The 20,913-nt window shown below is 41.2% G+C and overlaps 1 protein-coding gene across 18 annotated transcripts in view; it reads left to right on the top strand.

Moving 5' to 3' along the window:
- The window catches only part of ABLIM1 (actin binding LIM protein 1), a 315,920-nt gene extending 295,228 nt beyond the window's left edge, over window positions 1-20,692 (top strand). For all 18 annotated transcript variants that reach the window (XM_030569044.1, XM_030569053.1, XM_030569056.1 and 15 more), the window contains 6 exons: window positions 15-79; window positions 382-442; window positions 6,118-6,125; window positions 7,934-8,008; window positions 12,348-12,428; window positions 14,075-20,692. In XM_030569044.1, coding sequence (XP_030424904.1) covers window positions 15-79; window positions 382-442; window positions 6,118-6,125; window positions 7,934-8,008; window positions 12,348-12,428; window positions 14,075-14,188 — 404 coding nt within the window. In that variant the 3' untranslated portion in view covers window positions 14,189-20,692. The remainder of the gene's footprint in view (window positions 1-14; window positions 80-381; window positions 443-6,117; window positions 6,126-7,933; window positions 8,009-12,347; window positions 12,429-14,074) is intronic.
- Window positions 20,693-20,913: the final 221 nt, after the last annotated feature.

Below are 20,913 nucleotides of genomic sequence, written 5' to 3'. Positions count from 1 at the left end.
TTGTCCCCATTCAGCCTCACAAGCCTCGGCCTCCAAAACCTCTTCCCTCCCTGGCTATGGAAGAAATGGACTGCACAGGGTAAGATGGCAGCAGTGTGGAGAAGCAGAAGGTGGAGTTAATCTGCAGTCTGGGTATTTTATTTCCCTGTCAATCCCATCAGGTCTCTAAATTTGATCAATCTTTCTTTTAAAACTAACATCAATAGAACAAAAGCCACCTGCTACCAAGAGCCTTGCCCCACCGTACTGACTAGATTCTGATGGAAATGTGTACCATGCAGCAAGACCTGAGAGCTGAAGACCTTTGTATGAGAAATATCTGCACACTCATGCATATGTGAACTGTGCATTTATATGTCTGTGTTTTCCTTCCTGTTACAGCCGGTATCTACAGACTTTGGTCAGTACAATAGTTATGGGGATGTGAGCGGTGATGTTCGAGGTAAGGCTGAGATGTTTTTTTGTTTTGTTTTTCTTGTTTTGCGTTGGCCCCTGAGTGAACTGTGACACTCACTTTGGTTTCTGCAGTTCCTTTTTAAGGCAGCAAATGTGGTTGGTCTCCTGTCTGCATCTCAGTTTTTACCCCGTCCGGTAAACTCCAGAGTTAACTTAAAATTTGCAGACATTTGTCAACATTTTTTTTTTCCCAAACCACATTATGAGGTAGATTCTCATTCACAGCAGGGATCTGTTCCAGCAGTACAAAGGAGTCTCAGTGCAAAGGAGAATCAAACTATATGTATTTATTCAGGGGTGTGCACTGATTTCAGTTTTGCTGTATTATGGAGCTGCAAATGATACACCATGGGCAGCATGGTCTGGAATCATGAGCCACAAGGTTAGGAACTAGGGAGCGCTAAATTCTAATCCCAGGTCTGCCGCTGGCTTGCTGCGTGACTTTGGGCCAGACATGTAACCTGCCTGTGCCCCAGTCTCCTCATCAGTAAAATGTGTTGATGATTAATATTTACAAAGTTCTTTGAACACATCAAGCCCTAGACTCCCGCTCCCTATTGTTGTGGTTTCTGTTGTGAGAAATGTACCAGGTAAAAATGACACGGTGCTGTTACAAAACACTTCCTGATCTGCTGCTCAGAGGTGTGGGCTCCGTTTCTTAGTTGACAAATGAGTCTGGGACTGTAGTGGCCAACATGTCTATGTCTCACGTTCATTCTGAAAGCTTAGGCACGTGAGTCTGGTTCCCATATCAGCTATGCTAATGTAAATCAGGAGTAACTCCACTGGCTACGATGTGTACAAGTGCTGAGAGTGAGACTGGAATAGGGCCCTTTGTATACATCACTTGCCAGGACTGCAGTTTATCACAAGTTGCATTGATTATGGCATACAGGTGCCAAAGCATGAATTGATGCAAGATATCACAGGGGAGCTAATCATCTCCAAAACAAGAGAAACACTTCGTCCTTTTAAAACATTTTTTAACTTAACCCTTTGAGGGCCAGCCTAGTCACTTCGGAGGTTGTGCTGCCAGTGACAGTGCTCCATAAACTGGCAGCCTCCAGGAGAACCACAGGGCAGTGGCAACATGACATGCCTCTTCTTGGAGTAGCCTTTTGGGGCCGTGAAGAGAGTCCCCTGTAGGCCTCTCCAGCCAGGGAATGTTGCTGTAGTATGGGGAAGGAGAAGGGAAGGTGTCCTTCATTCAGCTTTTCAATTATGAGTCAGGCTCTATCTGTACTTTAACCATTTTTTTACATGTTCATTTACAGTTAGTTTTAAATGAGGTTTCTGTTCCCATGAATAACGTTTACTGCACGGTTAGTAATGGTGACTGCTAACCATGTGTCACCCAAGACGGTGGGCCTGGCTGGCTTATCAATGTCTCAGGAGATAACAATATTATTCTCTGCTCATACGGGTCCCACAACCATGCTGGTGTATCTAGACTAGCCAGACTTTCTTCCTCCCTACTCTTCAGTAGAACTCTTCAGAGTGCATTGTCCCATATGTGCTGGTACTGCTCTGGGTACCTCCCCACCCAGAACTCAGAGGTGCTATGATTTTTCCATAATGCAGACACGCTTAGATATTGATGTGGGTGTTGATGCTCAGTCAAGGTTGACACATGGTTGCATTGGGCAAAAAGCTCATGCGTGTTCACAGCTCAACCTGCTTGTAACAGGTCAGATGTGGGTGTCATGACCTGGCTACAAAAACATGGCTGAAGTTGTAATGTAATCTTAGGCTTAGAAAATGGATGGGACTGAGAACTCAGGCATCATTACATGATACAGCTGGGTTTGCTGTGCTGCCTTCTGCTATTTGTGATTTCTCCCATTTTCTAAAAGGTCTTAATGTTGGGATATCCCAGGTCCTAGTGCCAATGAAGTTAACTGCTTATCTGACAAGTGAAGAACCTCTTGGGATAGCCTTCAGTGCATTCAAGCAGAAATGATGGTCCCATGTGTGTGGACCAGGACTGCAGAGGTTCTAGAGGGAAGGATCCCAACCATTTGTGTTCACAAATGTAGCATTTAGGAGTCTCAGTGAGCTATCTTAGTCCTGCAAAGTATGTCAGGTATTTTCATAGCACTTCATAGCCTTGTAAAATGTCAGGAGATGGATGAATCAGTCAGTTGATGGAAAAGCCTACAGGATGAAAATCAAACCAGCTTCCCTGGGCCTCATCTGTATTAAACAGTGCAGAGTCTACACTTGTTTTCTTCTCTGACTTGGGTTGTAACTTGTTGTACACATCAGAACAGGAACAACTGGTACTTTTTAATATCAGCAATTCTAATGAATATGGAGACAGACAGTCCTCCTTAGTACTAAAAAGTTAAACAGCAAATTCTGCATGTGCTAAAGGCTTTAGGGATCGTTCAGATGTATGTTCTATGTATCAATAAGCATGTACTGCTCCAGACATGATGATATAGTATTTCTCAAGATGGATCTAGCCAGGGATAGACAACTGGTCTGGTACATCTGAATTAGTTTCCTGAAAGCTCTCCTATTCCCTATGACATTTTCTTTACTGCTCCTTGAATGTGGTTTGTGTTGGATATTCAGCTCTCCTCTGCAAGTGAAGGGACACTGCCCAATGTCCAGCATAATAGCGTGCAGCAGAGTAGCTAAATACTGCATGTGTATTTTATACCCCATACACAGAGAATATGAACTTACTTTCTGTAAATGTCATATTAGGGGAGTGGGCCTCTGGCTAAGGTTAGTTAGGATTTCTGGATTCTGTTCCCAGCTCTGCCATCATCTTGTTGTACAACTTTGCACTTTCATTGGGAGGTCCTGTAGCCCTCTTTGACAATCTCACCTTCGATCCTGTCCGTACTGTAAAATCCATAGAGTCGGCTAAAACAATTTGTCAGGTTCTTTTTTTTTAAATACCTTTTCAAGCAGTCTGAAGATTTCCACAGAAAATCTTTGTTTGTATCATTTGAAATGTTGCAATTTTTGACTCAGTGAAAGTTTTCCAATTGAATCGAGTGGAAATTTTTGATATCGAGTGAATAAGTTTTTTGTGACGTTTCCCGCCAGCCCATCTACAGTAAGACTCTGTGGCTCAGGGACGGTTAGAAAATCCCATGAAAGACAGACCAGTCCATACTCTTTGCTCTGTGAGGCATAGCAGTACTGCAGTGCTGACAGCAGTTTGCTGATGTGGTGGGAGTTCAATGCACTTGCAGAAACTAATATTTTGATGGTGATTTATTTTAAATAATAATTTGTACTTTTGTACTTATGAACATCACTTGAATTGACCCACAAGAAATATATTTCTACCAGCTGTGCTCTAGTGTTTGTATCTGTTACCATAATGACTTAGGACTTGCACAGGAAGAGTGTACTGATTTGATTAAGGCTGTTGATTAATCGAAGTTAGCTCACGCGATGAACTAAAAAAAAATTAGTCACAATTAAAAAAATTAATCACGATTAATCACACTTTTAATGGCACTGTTAAACAATAGAATACCAGTTGAAATATATTAAATATTTTTGGATGTTTTTCTACATTTTCAAATACAATGATTTCAGTAACAACAGAGATTACACAGTGTACAGTGCTCACTTTATATTATTTTTATTATAAATATTTGTGCTGTAAAAATGATAAACAAAGATAGTATTTTTCAGTTTACCTCATACAAGTACCATAGTGCAATATCTTTATCGTGAAAGTGCAACTTACAAATGCAGATTTTTTTTTGTTACATAACTGCACTCAAAAAACCAAAACCATCTAAAACTTTACAGCCTACAAGTCCACTCAGTCCTACTTCTTGTTCAGCCAATCACTAAAACAAACACGTGTGTTTACATTTATGGGACATAATGCTTCCCGCTTCTTATTTACAATGTCATCTGAAAGTGAGAACAGGCATTCACATGGCACTTTTGCAGCAGACATTGCAAAGTATTTATGTACCAGATATGCTAAACATTCGTATGCCCCTTCATACTTCGGCTACTATTCCAGAGGACATGCTTCCATGCTAATGACGCTCATTAAAAATAATGTGTTAATTAAATTTGTGACTGAACTCCTTGGGAGAGAATTGTATGTCCCCTGCCCTGTTTTATCTGCATTCTGCCGTATATGTCTTGTTATGGCAGTCTCAGATGATGATCGTTCTAAGAACATTTTCACTTTGACAAAATGCAAAGAAGGAACCAATGTGAGATTTCTAAAGATAGTTACAGCACTCAACCCAAGGTTTAAGAATCTGAAGTGCCTTCCAAAATCTGAGAGGGATGAGGTGTGGAGTATGCTTTCAGAAGTCTTAAAGGAGCAACACACTGATACGGAAACTACAGAACTGAACCACCAAAAAAGAAAATCAACCTTGTGCTGGTGGCATTAGACTCAGATGATGAAAATGAATATGCATCAGTTCGCACTGCTTTGGATCATTGTCGAGCAGAACCTGTCATCCGCATGGATGCATATCCTCTGGAAGGGTAGTTGAAGTATGAAGGGACATATAAATCTTTAGCGCATCTGGCATGTAAATATCTTGCGACGCCAGCTACAACAGTGCCATGAGAACGACTCTTCTCACTTTCAGGTAACACTGTAAACAAAAAGTGGGCAGCATTATCTCCTGCAAATGTTAATGAACTTGTTTGAGTGATTGGCTGAACAGGAAGTAGGACTGAATGGATTTGTAGGCTCTAAAGTTTTACATTGTTTTATTTTTGAATGCAGGGTTTTTTTGTACATAATTCTACATTTGTAAGTTCAACTTCCATGATAAAGAGATTCCACTACAGTACTTGTATTAGGTGAATTGAAAAATACTATTTGTGATATTATAATATAAAGTGAACACTGTACACTTTGTATTTTGTGTGGTAATTGAAATCAGTGTATTTGAAAAGTAGAAAACATCCAAAAATATTTAAATAAATGGCATTCTGTTATTCTTTAATAGTGCGATTAATCGCGATTAGTTTCTTTTAATCGCTTGATAGCCCTAGATTTAACTAATGCATAGGATGTTGCACTGATTTAACTAAGCCAATTTCTAAACCAGTGTCATTAAATTGGTACCATTTTCTCATTTGGATAAGGCCTTAGATTCTAATTCCCTTCTTCCTTAAATCTTTCCCTTGACTTCAGTAGAAACTGGATCAGGCCTTTGTAGGGTGATCAGATGTCCTGATTTTATAGGGACAGTCCTGATTTTTGGGTGTTTTTCTTGTATAGGCTCCTATTACCCCTCCACCCCGTCCTGATTTTTCACATTTGCTGTCTGGTCACCCTAGGGTTTGGATTCAAGTAAATCAAAAAATCAGATATATCCCCAACAACATCAGTACATCACATCAGTTACAACACTGTAGATTGAAGGAGACGCAGAGACTGTTATCTCTTTCATGCTTAATTATAATATAAGCTGAGTTGAATTACTGGAGCTAATGCACCGTTTTGTGAACTGATAGTAACTATCTTCCGATATCTCTGAGAAGCATCAATAGTATCAAAGTGGTCAATAGCAAGCTGATGTTTGCTGAAAGCTGCAAACTGATCTGATATTGCTTTTGCTGAACAATTAAAATATTCTGTTTGGTGTTTGTGATCAATCCGTGTTCTTCCGCATTCTAATGCTGACGAGATTTTCCTTTGCTTTTCAGATTTCCAGGTAGAGTACGGGTTTTCATCCATCAACTGACAGCAGAGATAAAAACATCCACTCTGTTATTCAAGTCTGAATTACTGCTACAGGGAAGGGTTTTTTTTTAAGGCCTTTGTTTCAGTTTATCTGCATGTTTAAGCATAATCGACGATGTAGACATGTATCAACAAGGGACAGGTACAGCTAAGACGCTTCATGGTACAGCCCCAGAACTGTATGGGTGTGGAGGCCCACATGCCAGTTTTGTGACCTGCTTTGTAAAGCTAATTGATGTTGAAATGAAAATTATCTGTAGTGGTTCCTTCTTGGCATCTGAGCATGGGTGCTCTCTCCCCATGTCTTGTCCCAACCAAAGGATGGTCTAGACACATTCCTCTTCCTTCTGGGGCCCCCCATGTTCCATACTATGAGCCTCAAACTATCCCTTTTTGTCTGTGGCTCTGAACATGGAATTCACCCTCCAGCTGAGAAGGTTGGCCAGTGGCCTCCTATGATGCTGTCATCATAGATTTTCCAGCAGTAGATGCTCTTGCAAGTGACATCCCCTCCTCTCCAGATCCCCATGACAACTTTTTGCCATTGTCTATCTTAATGAATGTTCACGATAATACGTATTTGTACAGCACCTCGCACGGTGAAGCCCGAAAATGGTTGGCCTGTAGGCCCTATTGCAATATAAATGCTAAATTATTATAATTTAAATACTTGGGCAAATTGATTATGTACCTTGTCAAAGACTGATCTGCAGTGAGAGAATTACAAGATATATTTGTCGTGCCATGCATTATGCTTAAAGTGTGGTTGTGCTGTGAACAGTAACTATGTAGAAATGGCACCTTCTTAACCAAGAGATGCCTCTTGTGTGCATTCCCAGTAAAATCTGCCTATTGTGACAAAAATAAGTTGATACGACTTTTTCACCTGCTATCACTGCAGAGCCGATACACCTAGTAGAGTGTAAACCGGAGTCTATTCATGCTGGTACATGTTCAGCAGAATCGTTCATTAAATGCCCAATTTAACTCCCACTCGAGGTCAAAGAATCTCTTTCCATTGACTTCAGTGGGAGTTGCCCTAAGATTCAATCAGTTGTCCCTGTGCAAAAGGCATTAGGTTTTCCCAGGTGTCAGTGAAGATAAAATGGAAAAGTAGGATGCACAGGTGTAACAGAGCCTATGTACCAGGACCTGCAAAGCCTTTATTACTGATGATGTGTGAAACGGAAAGAATCCAGACTGACTGTCACATACAGGTATAGTTTGCAGTTAGAAATGAAACCATTTTACTTGTCAACTGAGCATATTGGATATAACTGAGTGCCGTTTGTTATGAGAAAAAAGACATCTGTGGAATTTCATGGTGCCATTTTTGCAGTTACTTTTTCACAGTAGAGCCACACTCTAATGCTATCCAAGTGGTTAAAAATACCCTGACACATTGTTGTGTGGGATCTGAGTTGAGGTTCCAAGCTGCAAGCCCACAGAGGAAGCCATTGAGACAGGAAAGGTGTGGCACCTCTGTAGTAACCCCCTGATTGATTGGGAGTGGTATGGATGCTGTTCACAATGACCCATGTCCAGGCCTGCTGAGCAGAGAGCAGATCAGAGCCTTTGAGGGAGATGGGATCCAGAGCTCACCTTAGAAAAGTAATAAGCAGGAGTTTTGACAGAGTTCCATATGGTAAGATTAATTGTTAAGATTTGAGGAAAGTATGAGCATAAATTCACCTTTTGTTTTCACCATGACATGAGTACCTTTACCCTCTGTGTGTCTGTGTAACCTGTGTGTCTGACGTATACCTGTATCCGATGCAGTCCCTCCCGGATGGTCATGTCCCCGGAATGAGAATGGACAGAGGAGTGTCTATGCCTAACATGTTGGAACCAAAGGCAAGTGCGGCTGTTATTCACTTTCCTTCGAGACAGTGAAGGTTTGACTATGTACTGCCGATGAGATACTCTAGGAAATGTCTTGGGTCCCTGTTGTTTCTCTTGACCTCATCCCAATCATTGCTCCTTATGTGCCAAATCTCTCCCTCTGTGCTGGCCCTCACCTCGCATGGGTGTGCCTCCTGTCTGCTCCAGGGGTGGGGCAAGAGCAGCCACAGTGTGCAGCCCCAGGGAGTGATTCCAGGGAGCAACACCAAGAGGCTGAAAGCGCCTGAGTGGAGCCAAATGCAGCTAATTCCCCATCCAGCTGTGAAGCTGCCACATTCAAAGAGCCAAAACAGCAGGAACCCACAGTGCTTAAACCTGGATAGACACATAACTCGGGAACAGGCACATTTAACTGCAGTGAGGCCGGGTTCGTTACAGAGCATTAGTAGAAAGGGAAGGGCTTAATTCTCACACTAGGGCCTCTTTATGCCACTCCAGCTGTCGAAAGAGGCCTTAGTATAAATGAGCATCAGATCCTAAAAGTTAAATAAGGTTTGATACCCAAGTTGCTGGAGCAGCAAGAGAAGTCATTTATATACAGGCATTGTCCAACTTACCCAACTGTGTGTGCTGACTGTTAGTAAAACACATCCAGTTATCAGCACAGCTGTTATGCCTCATCTGAAGCCTGTGGATTATAGCAACACACCTTTCTAGGGGTGCACACTGACCCATAAGAAGAGATCATTCTCCTTATTAAGAGATAATGTGAAGCTGCCTGGTACAGTGAACAGATGCATTTTCCCCACCTTTGCTTTCGAGCAAAACTCACTGCCTTTCTGAGATTCTCTCTCTTTCTGTTTAATTCCACTCCTGTTTGAATGGAATAGTGAACCAAAAGAAAAGCATGAAAACATTATTTTCAAGATTAATTGAAACACAATGGGAAGGGACTGCAGCAATGCATCCTTTCCTGTGCAATCGTATGGCACCTGCCTTGACAGTACTGTATGTAACATATTGGCACAGCTACCTGTCCAATTGGCAGGAATGTTCCTTAGGTGTACCTCCGCTTCCCACACAAACATTTAGACTGACGCGTGCTCACCAAAATCTGTCATTTCTCAGTATTAAAATGAAACTCTCATGTGACCCAGGTGCATTAATCCTCATGTGTATAGATTACACTCAGCTCTTATGGTCCTACAATATCTTGGATTTTTGTGTAAAACATAGTGAAGGAAGTAAACAGAGGCATTGTTCTTGGTCATTACTGTTCATAGTTACAGGGAAAAGATTGTTACCAGCTAATGTGAAATGTGGCTTATGAGAAATGAATTGGGAGTTAGGGGGGAAGTCTTAGTCCATTTCCTCGCCTGCAGATGGCACCGTCCAAAATTAGCTATCACCTAAATTGGCACAAACGGAGACCCCAAGTTGGTAACCTCAGCAGAGAAGCAAAAGTCTTAAGCAGGCAAAGCGGCTGGAGCAGCACTGTCATCCATCTGGCCATTGAGCTGCCACCTCTACCGAATTTTACGGGATGGTCCCAGTTTTGAAGAGCTCGAGAAGTGAGACAGATGGTGGGAAGCATGCGGTGCTGCTGCCCGTACTGTACCTTTTCTAACAATGAATAACAGACTTACATCTCCAGAGCTGTCAGTCCAACTGCCTTCATCAGACCTAAATTAACTTTTGAAAAGAGGGATTCTTAGGGTGTTTGTTGAGAAAGGGATGGTATCACCTGGATATTAAATGTAATACTTTACAACTGTGTCTAAAGGCATTTTGGGACTGAAACAGCGTGTTAATAGTGAAAGGGATTCAATTAGAGCTGTGTTTTACGTTGTATACATTTCTCTATTGCTCGTTAATCTGCTGAAAAACTATGGTTTTGCCAAAATCATAAGGGTTGATGTTTGTGCCTTTAGGGTGAGCAGCAATTTTTGGAGACAACGTTGCTTTTTCTGCTTTTGAGCCAGCACCAGACATATTATAGAAGGCCCTAGCCTTGGCTTCATAAGTCTTGACCTAAATGAAATGTATATTTTTAAAATATGTTTATATATCTACCTTGGGGAATTCACCACACCTTAGATCCTGCTTTATTCTGGCTCCTTACTCCAATATAATGCCTACTTTGAAGTATAACTCCTTACAGCCACCATTGCTCTTGATGGACCCAGGCAACATATTTTTAAATAACTGTTTTATTCTTGCTTTGGGTGCCAAATTGTGACATTGTCCTAAGAGTAAAATATGTAGGAATTTTGCTGTAGTAAAAGTTTAGTTTGTGTTGACATTTAATAATGTAGGGGCAGATCCTCAGCTGGTGTAAATTGGTATAGCCCAATTAACTTGCCAACAGCAACGTAAATGAGCTGAGGCTTGGCTCAAAATGTGTGTTTATTGCCCATGAAAAATGTGGGATGGGGAAATCAGTGAATTTCGCAAAACTTCATCCAGTAGAAACAAGGAGCGGGTACCCTCAAAAGGAGGTCAGAGTTTGTGTATTCTGAAACCAAGAATTATGAACTATGCTATGTAGTGAATTTTGAAATATAAAATGTGATGATGACCTCAAACCTTTGAATTAAGCTTTCCCTGTGTTCATTGTGGTTATTTTATGACAAGTTACACTTTTTCATATAAAATTGTGTATTGTAGTTATTTTAAGTGTTGAACAGAAACAATGTAACTCTTAAAGTATAAAGTAGAACTAATTGTACAATTATGAGAATGTCAGACTCTAAGACATACTGGTTGTAAGATATGGTGAAGTACACATTATTTAAGTTATTAGCTACAATAAACTAAATGGTATGTTCATTTATGGCTGAATCTTATTTATTATGCTTCTGAAAAAGTTGTTGGGATAGTTGGTGACAATGGAATGAACTTAGTGAAGCAGGACAACACAGAGTTTTGTTACCAGGGACAGTCTTAATTTCTAAGAACGTTAAATGAACATTGGCTGGCTGCGTAGCAGTTTCTGTGAGAGCACTTGGTGGTCGCTGGCCTTTCCCCAGTGGACAAATATCCACATCACTAAAACCACTACCACAGCTGGCAATAAAGGCCAATCCAATTTGCACTGAATCCCATGGAAAAACTCACATTAACTTAAATAAGAGTTGAGTCAGGCCCTAATTGAGACGCTTATGGGCTTGCTCAGCAGAGAGGCCGAAGGTGAAATGGACAATAGAAGGTGGACCATTAGATTTTCCATTAGACATGGTCTCTCTTAAGTTATGGCAAAGACACATAGGTGTCTTGGCGAAGGGACACCTGCACTGTTGCTATCTATGCTGTTGATGTTTGATAACTAAACAGAGGACTTCAGTTTCCAGGGCTATGAATCCAGCACTTTATTTTAGGCACCAAATTTTATTAATTCCTTTCTGTGGCATATTATTTTGATTGGGTTAGATTGATTAGGGAATAGCTGACAGGAAAAGCTCCAAGGCTTTTTTCATGTTAAAACTGTGGCATTAAACCTGTCCAAACAAATGAAGAGCATGATTTTCCTTAGTTCCAAAAATTGATTAATGCAGAATATCTGACTATTCAGTACAATATTAATCAAACCAGAGAACCTCATAAAATATTGTAGAGAAGATCGGATGTATGCTATGTTAAAGAAGGGGAAGGCATGTAAGATAAATTCCTACTATAAAATCTTTTCCTGCAATCCATCCATGATGTCAAGGTCAAAATGCACAGTGGGGACCTGTGATTTGTTTGTAAACAAATCAACAAACAACATGAAAATAATTATCTGATAAATTTCACTCAATGCTAGGCCCAATTTGATAACTAACAAAGTTGTTAAGAGATGCTACTTTTTTCTGACTGTACTTTCAGGTGGTGGTGGTTGAAGTACAATAAACTTTAGTTCTTTTCCTTAGAACTGTGCAAATTATTGCAACCATCAAACTTGTTCATGAATGCTACGTATTTTTTGCTAAATAAACTCCACACTAACTTACCAAGTGGCAAAAAATTGACTAGAGATGCATCTTTGTGACTAAAAACAAATATATATATATATATATATATATATATATATATATATATATATATATATATATATATATATAGTACCTTTTTATGTAAGTCTGTGGGATGTGCTGGCGTGTATTATACCTACAAAATGTGGTCGAGTTGGTTTTGTTAGCGAAGGAGTATTTGGTCAAGCCAGATTTGGTCAAGCCAGGCAACTTAAAGAAGCTTTTTTAGTTTTGTTATTTCCTTCTAAGAACAGTGGTTGGGTGACGAATACACGTGTTTTCTTTTGTTTTCGAATGTAAATCCATCTCTTCCTCCCCCCATCCCTCTTATACACGAACAGATTTTTCCATATGAAATGCTCATGGTGACCAACAGAGGACGAAATAAAATATTACGGGATGTAGACAGAACCCGGCTTGAGGTAAGGAAGCAAGTTCCTAAATGTACTTTTCTATTGAAGTTTATTGTTCCTCATTTGAACGATCAAATGTAGAAGTGTGGGCCCTTGGTTAGAACCAAGAAGCCCTCTCAGAAATGCCTTGTGTAGCAATGGAGATTTGTCAAGCGGAAGGATTCAGGAGGTGGTAGCAAAGGTGTAGTGTTAAATACTGTAGCAATTGCAAATCTGCATCGAGGAATGAGTATGAATGTCTCATTTAACCTCATCAACGGAGCTGCTCAAGCATCCAGTTGTATTTCCTCGTAAATTAATGAGAAGGCAGATATTGGTAAATCATTATCCAGTATTCATAGGAACATGAGATCAGGTCCAGTATCACATCTCTGACAATGGCTGGTTCTAGATGCCAAAGGTGCTGGAACTACGGGTGCTGGGGGTGCTGCTGCACCCCCCTAGCTTGAAGTGGTTTCCACCGTATACAGAGCTTACTGTTTGGTTCATCAGCTCTCAGCACCCCCACTATACAGATTGTTCCAGCCTCCCTGCCAGATGCTGTGGAAGAGCCAGGGACTCCAGAGTGCCATGGAATAATCTGCCCACAGCAGAAGTTTCTTCCCAGCTGCCATTAATTAGTGTCTGGATTTTGTCTAGAAGCATGAGGTTTATGTCTATACTTCCACATAAAAAATTGTTCATGAATGTGAGTAAAGGAGACTTGGGCAGTTGTGTGATGTTCTGACTGCTTGTGGTTCTAAACCCAGTTTCTTTGAAGGGGGCCATCAATATCCAGACAGCATTATGGTCACTTACGTTTTTAAAGGAATGGATCTGTGGGCTATAGGTGTAATCCTGCCCTTTATTTTGCTCATGCACCAGAGAGCTTCATCCCCCCACCCACTATATTCTAAGCAGCATCTGAGGAAGAAACCTGTGTAGAGTCTGAGCCAGCCCTCTGAGGGGGTGTGGCCAGTGCAGGTGCTGGTGCACCACAGCTTTTAGGGAGCATGGTTTGCTGGAGATGGCTTGGTCAAACCTTTCCTTCCCTAGCACGTGTGGCTGCATGCTGCTGCACATGCTAGCTGGCCCAGCATATTGCCATGCAAGGAAGGCAGTCCTTCTGAACATTTCCCCTTTAATCGCTCTCTGTCTGTTTTCCCACTCTTAAAATGGAAACAATAATACCTATGTTGCAAGTAGCTGAGAAGCCTAATTAATGGGACACAGTGAAACCCAATGGATAGAGCACTGGACTGGGATTCAGGAGACCTGAGTTCAATTCTGGGCTCTGCCCCTGACTGGCTGGGATGTTAGGCATGTCACTTCACTTCTCTGTGCCTCAGTTTCCCCTGCTATGCAACGGGATGATACTGACCTCTCTTTTAAAGTGCTTGGGGGACCTACTGATTAAAATCACTATATAAGATGTGTAGGTATTATGAATTCATTTGTGGTGGATAAGCACGTTGAGAGCTTTGTTAGCATTATTTCAGTGTGTGTCCCTGGACCTTTAATCAAGCCCCTAAGGCTAGCACTGGAGCTGCTTGCCAACTTACCCGAGCTCCCTGAGACTACTGCTGTGCTTTGGAATGAAATCTTTAATTAGCCCATTCTCCACTGGCATCTCCGTGGTTGTGACTGACTGTTTGTGCTTTTCTCCGTTTCTCTAGCGTCACTTAGCACCAGAAGTTTTTCAAGAAATATTTGGCATGACAATACAAGAGTTTGACAAGTTACCTCTTTGGAGACGCAACGACATGAAGAAGAAAGCAAAACTCTTTTAATTCACTCTACATTTATAGCCCTTTAAACAAAACAAAACAAATTGCATAGGATATTGTATGATAAAGTCCATATTCTCTTTGGAGAGCAACTTACTCATCCACCAAAAAGGGAAAATCTGACACAGGCACCTGTATTCATAGCAATTGGGCCAACATGAACATTTGCCAATGGGGTAAAAATTTCTGTGTTCAGAAACTTGATGGCAGTTTTCACATGTGTAAACTTTTTACATGTCGTATACATGATAGGAAGCGTTTCTTTTCTTCTCCCTCAATAATATTCCCGTTATTTTTATCCAGAATATTATGGACTTTATTGCTAGAGCCAGGAAGTGCTCTTAGGATGCCTAGTAGAATGAAATAATTGTAATCTCTTCAAGAAATGAATATGTATACATATATTCTGTAGTATACCCATATGGTAAAATGAATCCTCTTTGCACACCATTTCTTAACTGGCACTGTTTTAAAACAGCATATTCTTTCTGTTATGAAAGAATGAGACTCTGTTCCACTGCATACCAACCAAATTATTGGAAAACAAATTCCCTGCTTGTACTTGTACTACATATATGCTAGGATATCAATAGTGAATTGCTGTGTATGTTTTCAGATCTTCCCTCCTCCATACTTTCTGCTTTAGTAAAGCCCAGGCCATGTTAATTAGTCATTTAAGTAAAGGGAATGGTGTAGGAGTGGCAGTTTTCTTGTTGTTTAGTCTGGGGATTTAGGGAGGGTGGTGGGTGGAGGAAATGAAAGGGTTAAAAGGAAATTCTTCTCTGGTGCACACCCACAGACTTTGGGCCAAATTCCCTGCTGCTGCAAAATGGCTCAGCTACATTGAGTTGCACCAGCAGAGAATTATAGTCCTATCTTGCACCATGTTCTCCCAGTATAGGCTCAGTGGTTACATCACTGTTGCAGACATTGAGGATACTGCACAGTGTATCAAGTTGAGCACTTTTTTATTGTTTAACGTGTTTTCACTCATGCTTTGAAAAGAGGGTTTGGAATTCCTTTGATGCTACAAAGATGCAGCCTTGATATTTTTTTGTTTTGTTTTATTTTGTGCCTGGCACGCTTTGTAGGGTGCAGGAAATCATGCAGGATAGTTTTTTGAATCGAGTTGTGCTTATTATTTGCATTCTTTTCCCACTGTGCTCCAGAGTGTGAAGATTGCCTGAAATTAACTTCACTGCTTGGAGGGCAGGTTGTGTTCTCACAAGGACGTGAGGAACACATTACCTTCCCTGAATGAATACTTAGCTGCTGAAAGGTCAGCGTCTTCTCTACATTGCTGCTTAACTGCCAGTGTATCCCTCTCTTTTATGAATGCGCTAGTCTACAGAGGGATGTTAAGATTGTCCTTTTAGATTTGATAGTTCTCACGGGAGACACCAGAGCCTTTTGTGTTTTCCATTACTGAGGACTAACACATAGACATCAGGAGGAGGTGGTGGTTAGGTCTGTTAGGTCGTGTAGGAGATTTGAGATTCTGGATCATTGCATTGAGTTCTGCACTTCTGCTCCAGCAGGACTGCATGCTGTCCTATAACTAATCTTCTCCATGTGCAGAATTAACCAAATCCTGCTTTCTGGTTGCAGTCTTAGAGAGGCGTGATCCAGCAGAACCACTGAAGAGATCTGGGCAGAGAGTTTAGTATTTGGGGGGTCCATACCGCCTGCATACTAGAGATCACAGCCAGGGGAAAGGGATAGTGCAGACCAGGGGATGAGCTGGTGGAGGTGCTACCATGCAGCGCCGTCAGCCATTACCCCTATGGAACCAGAGCACAGAAGTTCTCAGTGAACAGCATAACACTGGTCCAGACGAATCCCTGGGGGTAATTCCAGTGACTTCAGTGGAGTTACAGCAAGGATCAGTTCAGCATGTTGTTTTGTTTCATGTTCCAGCACAAGCATAATAAACATTTCCAGATTACTACTGACAAGTAAATGGGAGTGGAATAGCTGAAATGAGATGCAAATCCAGGTTACCAATGAAACCAAACACAGCATACTGAAGGGGCAAACAGCTTATGATTGGGGAGTTTCGTAGGGTTGGAACTTACTGAAATTTGCTGTTTTTCTTGCAGATTATGGCTCAATTTCAAGCCGGATATTTTGGGTATCAGTTTTTAAAACATTCCTGAAATTGTTTAGGCCCCAACCCTGCAGATGATTCCACACAAACATAGTGTGACACATGCTGGTGAGCAGTGATTTGGAGGGTCAGCCTTAGTCTTTTTCCAGGTTCTAATTTTCAGTTCAAAGGATGCTTTCCTGCATAGCACAGGAAAAGCTGCAAGCTTGCAGACCACATTGTTCCCTCCATCTGTAGATTTATTATTAAACATCTCTACAGCTGACTAGGAAACATTATCCAACGGAAAAGTTGAAAAACAGCGAAGTTTGAATTTCAAAATATCTGACCTGATTATTTTCAGCGCTTTATTTTCAAAAACCCAAGCTATGAAAAATGACTTCAGGTTAGATTGTATCTATTTCTAACCAGTTCCGACCTATCATCGCTATGCCTGCTTAGAAAGAAATGAAAGAGAAGCCAATTTAGATGCCCCAGACATCTTAGCCTACACACATCTTCAGGATTTTGCTATGTAGAAGCTGGTGTCATTGTCCTTTACAACGATAGATTTCTCCATTACTAAGAAATACATGAAGACATTCAGGAAAGTTAAGATGACTCAAATAAATGTGTGAAGTTAAATCACATTAATTACAAAGGATTACACCCCTGTGTAAATGCTGTCTTTCAGGACAAAAGTGATGTCAGTTCACTGTAGCTAAATCCTGTGCTACTGTGAAGTAATGCTGCTTTCCTCACAACTTTAGTTATTTCATCTTAACTTCCCTGAGTGTCCCCATGTACACAACCCCTAGGAGATCCCATGTCTTTGAGGATCACTGCTGCAGCCCTGGAGCCTGTTTTCTCCAGTGAGAAGCTAGTAATTCTCACCACAAGTTTTTCTAACTTCCCATCAGCCTGAGAAGGCAAGTAGCAGCCTCGTAAACAGAGACACAGCCCCAAGGAGAGGCTTGTTAGTCAGTTTGTGAATCATTTTCCTAGCACCACTCCCATATTCTGTTGTTTTCGGGCATATCTTCAAGATGTAGGTAAATTCCCCCTCCTCCTTCGATGTTCCCTGAAGATATGGTGCTGTTCATGTAGGTTCCCATTTTCAGATAAAAATGCATATTTGGAGCACGCAGTTACCTGATTGCTGACATGTTTGCGTGTTCTGAGTGTACCTAGTGCATTGCCATGATTGGCCTGGGTGTAAATCAGTGCAGAATTTGGCCATAGGCACTTCTTTTTGAAAATGGCGCCCATTACTTATTGCCTTTCCTTCAGGTCTGCAGCACCCATACCAGCCGTGATGAGATTGCTAAGGAATGCTGTGTGTAGCTTAGCAATATTTGTCAGTGTCATTGGAATCAAGTAATTTGACTTACCGTTTTTGTCCCCTCTCCTGTCAACTAAGAGATAGAAAAAAGACGCGAGAATTTTTATATAAACTAGAAAGAAGCATGTAGGAAGACTTGGCCAGTCCAGTGTCCTTGCACTATATTGTAAGTGAAGTCATTTCCACTCAGGCTTGAAAATCAGAATGATAGTGCATTTACCTTAATATGTGCATTGTGTCTTCTCTGCAGGTTTTAGGATTAAGTCAGTAGCTGGAATGATAGATTTGGAAGTTTTTAGACTTGTCTAACACTTTCAGCTTCCCAGTGAAACATGAAATCATTTTTTTCCTTTCAGAACTTGTTTGAGGAGCTTCATTCTATTATTTTGTCGTCCTTAATGGATAACTTAATGCTGGTATCATTTAAAACAGATTGGAGCCCTGTTAAGAGTTTGAAAAGATTGTCTAACAACAATGCATGTTTGTTCTCAGTTTCTGGTTAGTATGTGCTCCTTAAATGTGCTTTGTGATGGCCTGTGAACTCAGATCAGCTGCCATATGGGGTGAAAAGAGTCAGGCTGGAAAAGTGATGAGAGGCTTATTGGTCTTACAAGGTACAAGACTTAATTTTGTGATTCTGATAATGGCCTGGTGTTTCCTGTCCCTGGACTGTCTTTTCTTTGATGTTTGCCTGTTTTAAAGTTTGACTTGCTCTGATGCTGAAGGTTTTGCCATCCTTTCCCCATTCAGAGGCACACCTTGGAGAGTCGTCTTCGCCCAGATGGTCCAAAAGCCCTGTCATCTGGGGAGAGTCACCAAGTCTTTTTGGAAAGATTTGTTAAGCTTGAATTAGCCACCAGCCTTTGAAGCCAAATCTCTTTGATGAGTAGTGGCCTCTCTCGAGATGTTTATGCTGTGGCCAGTTTTAAAATGCAAGTTAATCTTTACAAAGAGAGAATTCTTTTGTTCTGTTATAAATATGGCAGGGATGCCTTGAGGTGGGGAGTGGGTCTGGCTCAGCTAGGGTACTCCAGGGCTCCTTGGAGGTGATTTTAAAGTATTTAAGAGGAAATAATTGCAGATAAGCCAAGCGCTGTTCACTCTCAAAGCCCCTTGAAGTCATTGGAGTAATGGACAAATGTAAATCTGGAGTAACAGGTGTAAATCAGGAGTAAGTCTACTGAAGTCAATGGAAATAAGCTGGTGTAACAGGTGACCGCAGAATCAACCCACAGAAAGAGAGCCAATGCTGTATCCCAAGGACCTAATATTGAGCAGGCCTGAGCACCTGTAGCCCCCATCAACTTCAATGGAAGTTGGGAGAACTCAACCCTTGGAAGGGCTGGACCTTAGGATAGAGGAGTTATGTAATGAATGAAAAACCTCCTCTTTCTCTCCATCCCTTTCCCCTTTTCGATGTCTATTAACACCTTTCAGGATTCAATGTGGGTGGAGGGGCGGTTTGGTTCTTGTTTTGCTATGACACGCTCCACGTGTTGGACGTTACTTTATATCCACTGAAAAGAACAGTCACAAGAAGATTCACCACCCACCCCATTGGAGGGAACAAGCAAAGCACCCAGCCTGTCCTGGAGCCATGATCATCTCTGTCCCCTACACACACTTGGGTCTTGATTCTGCAGTCAACACTCGCTTGAGCAACTCCAGTGCCACTGCACTGTTCACCCCGTCGGACTTCATGGGACTGTTCAGGCAAACAAGGGCAGCAGGATTCTTAGTGCAGACACATCCCGGGGAGGGCTGTTTAGACCTGGGGTATGGTCGTCTGCTGTTGCAGTTAATGAGGAGCATAGAAAGTGCTACTGAGGTCTGTGATGAGAGAACAATGTGCCTTTCTCCTTTGGTATGAAAACACCGCCAGTGGCTGGCTACAAGACCCACAGTGGGTGGCAACTGGTGTGGATTTTGTCTTGTGATTCCCTCCTCCACCTTTTGTGTCCCATTTAAATGATAAGAAGACCAGTGTCGTGCATAGATTTGGACGTTCCAGTTGAAGGCCCCCCTTGTCAGGCATCATCTCTGATGCCAATAAGCATATTTGTTTACATGTAAGCACCAGTTCAGGAAGTTATGGGGGGGGGGGGGAAATAATTGGCCATCAGTGTTGTTGCCATGACTTACTTCATTTCCCGAAGGGCTTCTAACAAGGAAATGAATTTATGTTAATTACTTCCTCAAAATGTTCATCCACAGGAGAGAATATTGATCCTGTATGCTTTGTGATCATAGTTTTCTGAGATGAAGTGGCCCTTACGTTTTGCTCTGGAGGTAAATAGGTATTTCAGCTGCACAATCTTGCAGAATGTTCATGGTTAGTGTATCAAACACAGCACTTTGGGCCAGATTTTCAAAAATATTTAGGTGCGTAATTCCTAAAGATGCAGAGAGGAATTGAAAGTCACTGGGAGTTAGGTGCCTATATGCATCTTTTGGACCTGATCCATAGCCCATTGAAATCAATGGAAAGACTCTCATTTACTTCAGCCTGCTTTGCATCAGGCCCTTACTCAGCTGGCTAGGCCAAAAAAAAATCTATCCCAGAAGCCATTTCTTCCCATAGTAATGAGCTTTTTGTATCATTAATGAAACTGTTCTGTGCAAGCAGAGTGACTGTGTGTGAGTTGCTAACAACCCTTGCAGTAAGGGGGCCTTATAGATGGCTGGGGTTTAAGTTTTGGGAAATAAAACTAACTTTAAAAAGATATTTTGTTTTAAGTTGATGGGTTTTTTTTTGGGTTAGGTTTCATTATGTTTTCTCCCCTCCCTTCAGAAACCTGACAAACCAGCCTTTTTTGAAAGATTCCCTTTCTTTTTCAGTGGTTTGCGGTATAGCTCTATTTCCAAGTTTTTCTGTATAAGTGAATTGATGTCTGTCTGTACAGTAAGTCCTCTTGTTTGCGAAATGAGAAGTTGACCTAGGTTGCTGTTCTGTACAATTACTGATCTTCTCCACTTTCATATTGCAAGCAACACATATTGCACTCCTATGCCACTATAATCTACATCACTGTTGTACTCAAATCAAGTCAATGAATAAAGTTTTGTGCTTTATTCTTAAGGAGTGGATGCAAACTGTTTCATTCCTTTTTATTTTTCATGTTCATGGGTCTTTATTAAAGTCTTTATAAATCAGGATGTTTACTAAGAACAAAAGAAAAAAACCTCATAGAGCTGAACAAATGGAGGCAGATGAGCTGCAAAGGATATTTACTGGCAGCACAGTACTCGTGGTTTCCCATAAGAAAGTCACTATGAAAATCTATATATAAATATACATAC

The sequence above is a fragment of the Gopherus evgoodei genome, chromosome 7 (genome assembly GCF_007399415.2).
Source record: "Gopherus evgoodei ecotype Sinaloan lineage chromosome 7, rGopEvg1_v1.p, whole genome shotgun sequence".
Lineage (NCBI taxonomy): Eukaryota > Metazoa > Chordata > Testudines > Testudinidae > Gopherus > Gopherus evgoodei.
This window is presented reverse-complemented; position numbering and strand designations above follow the sequence as displayed.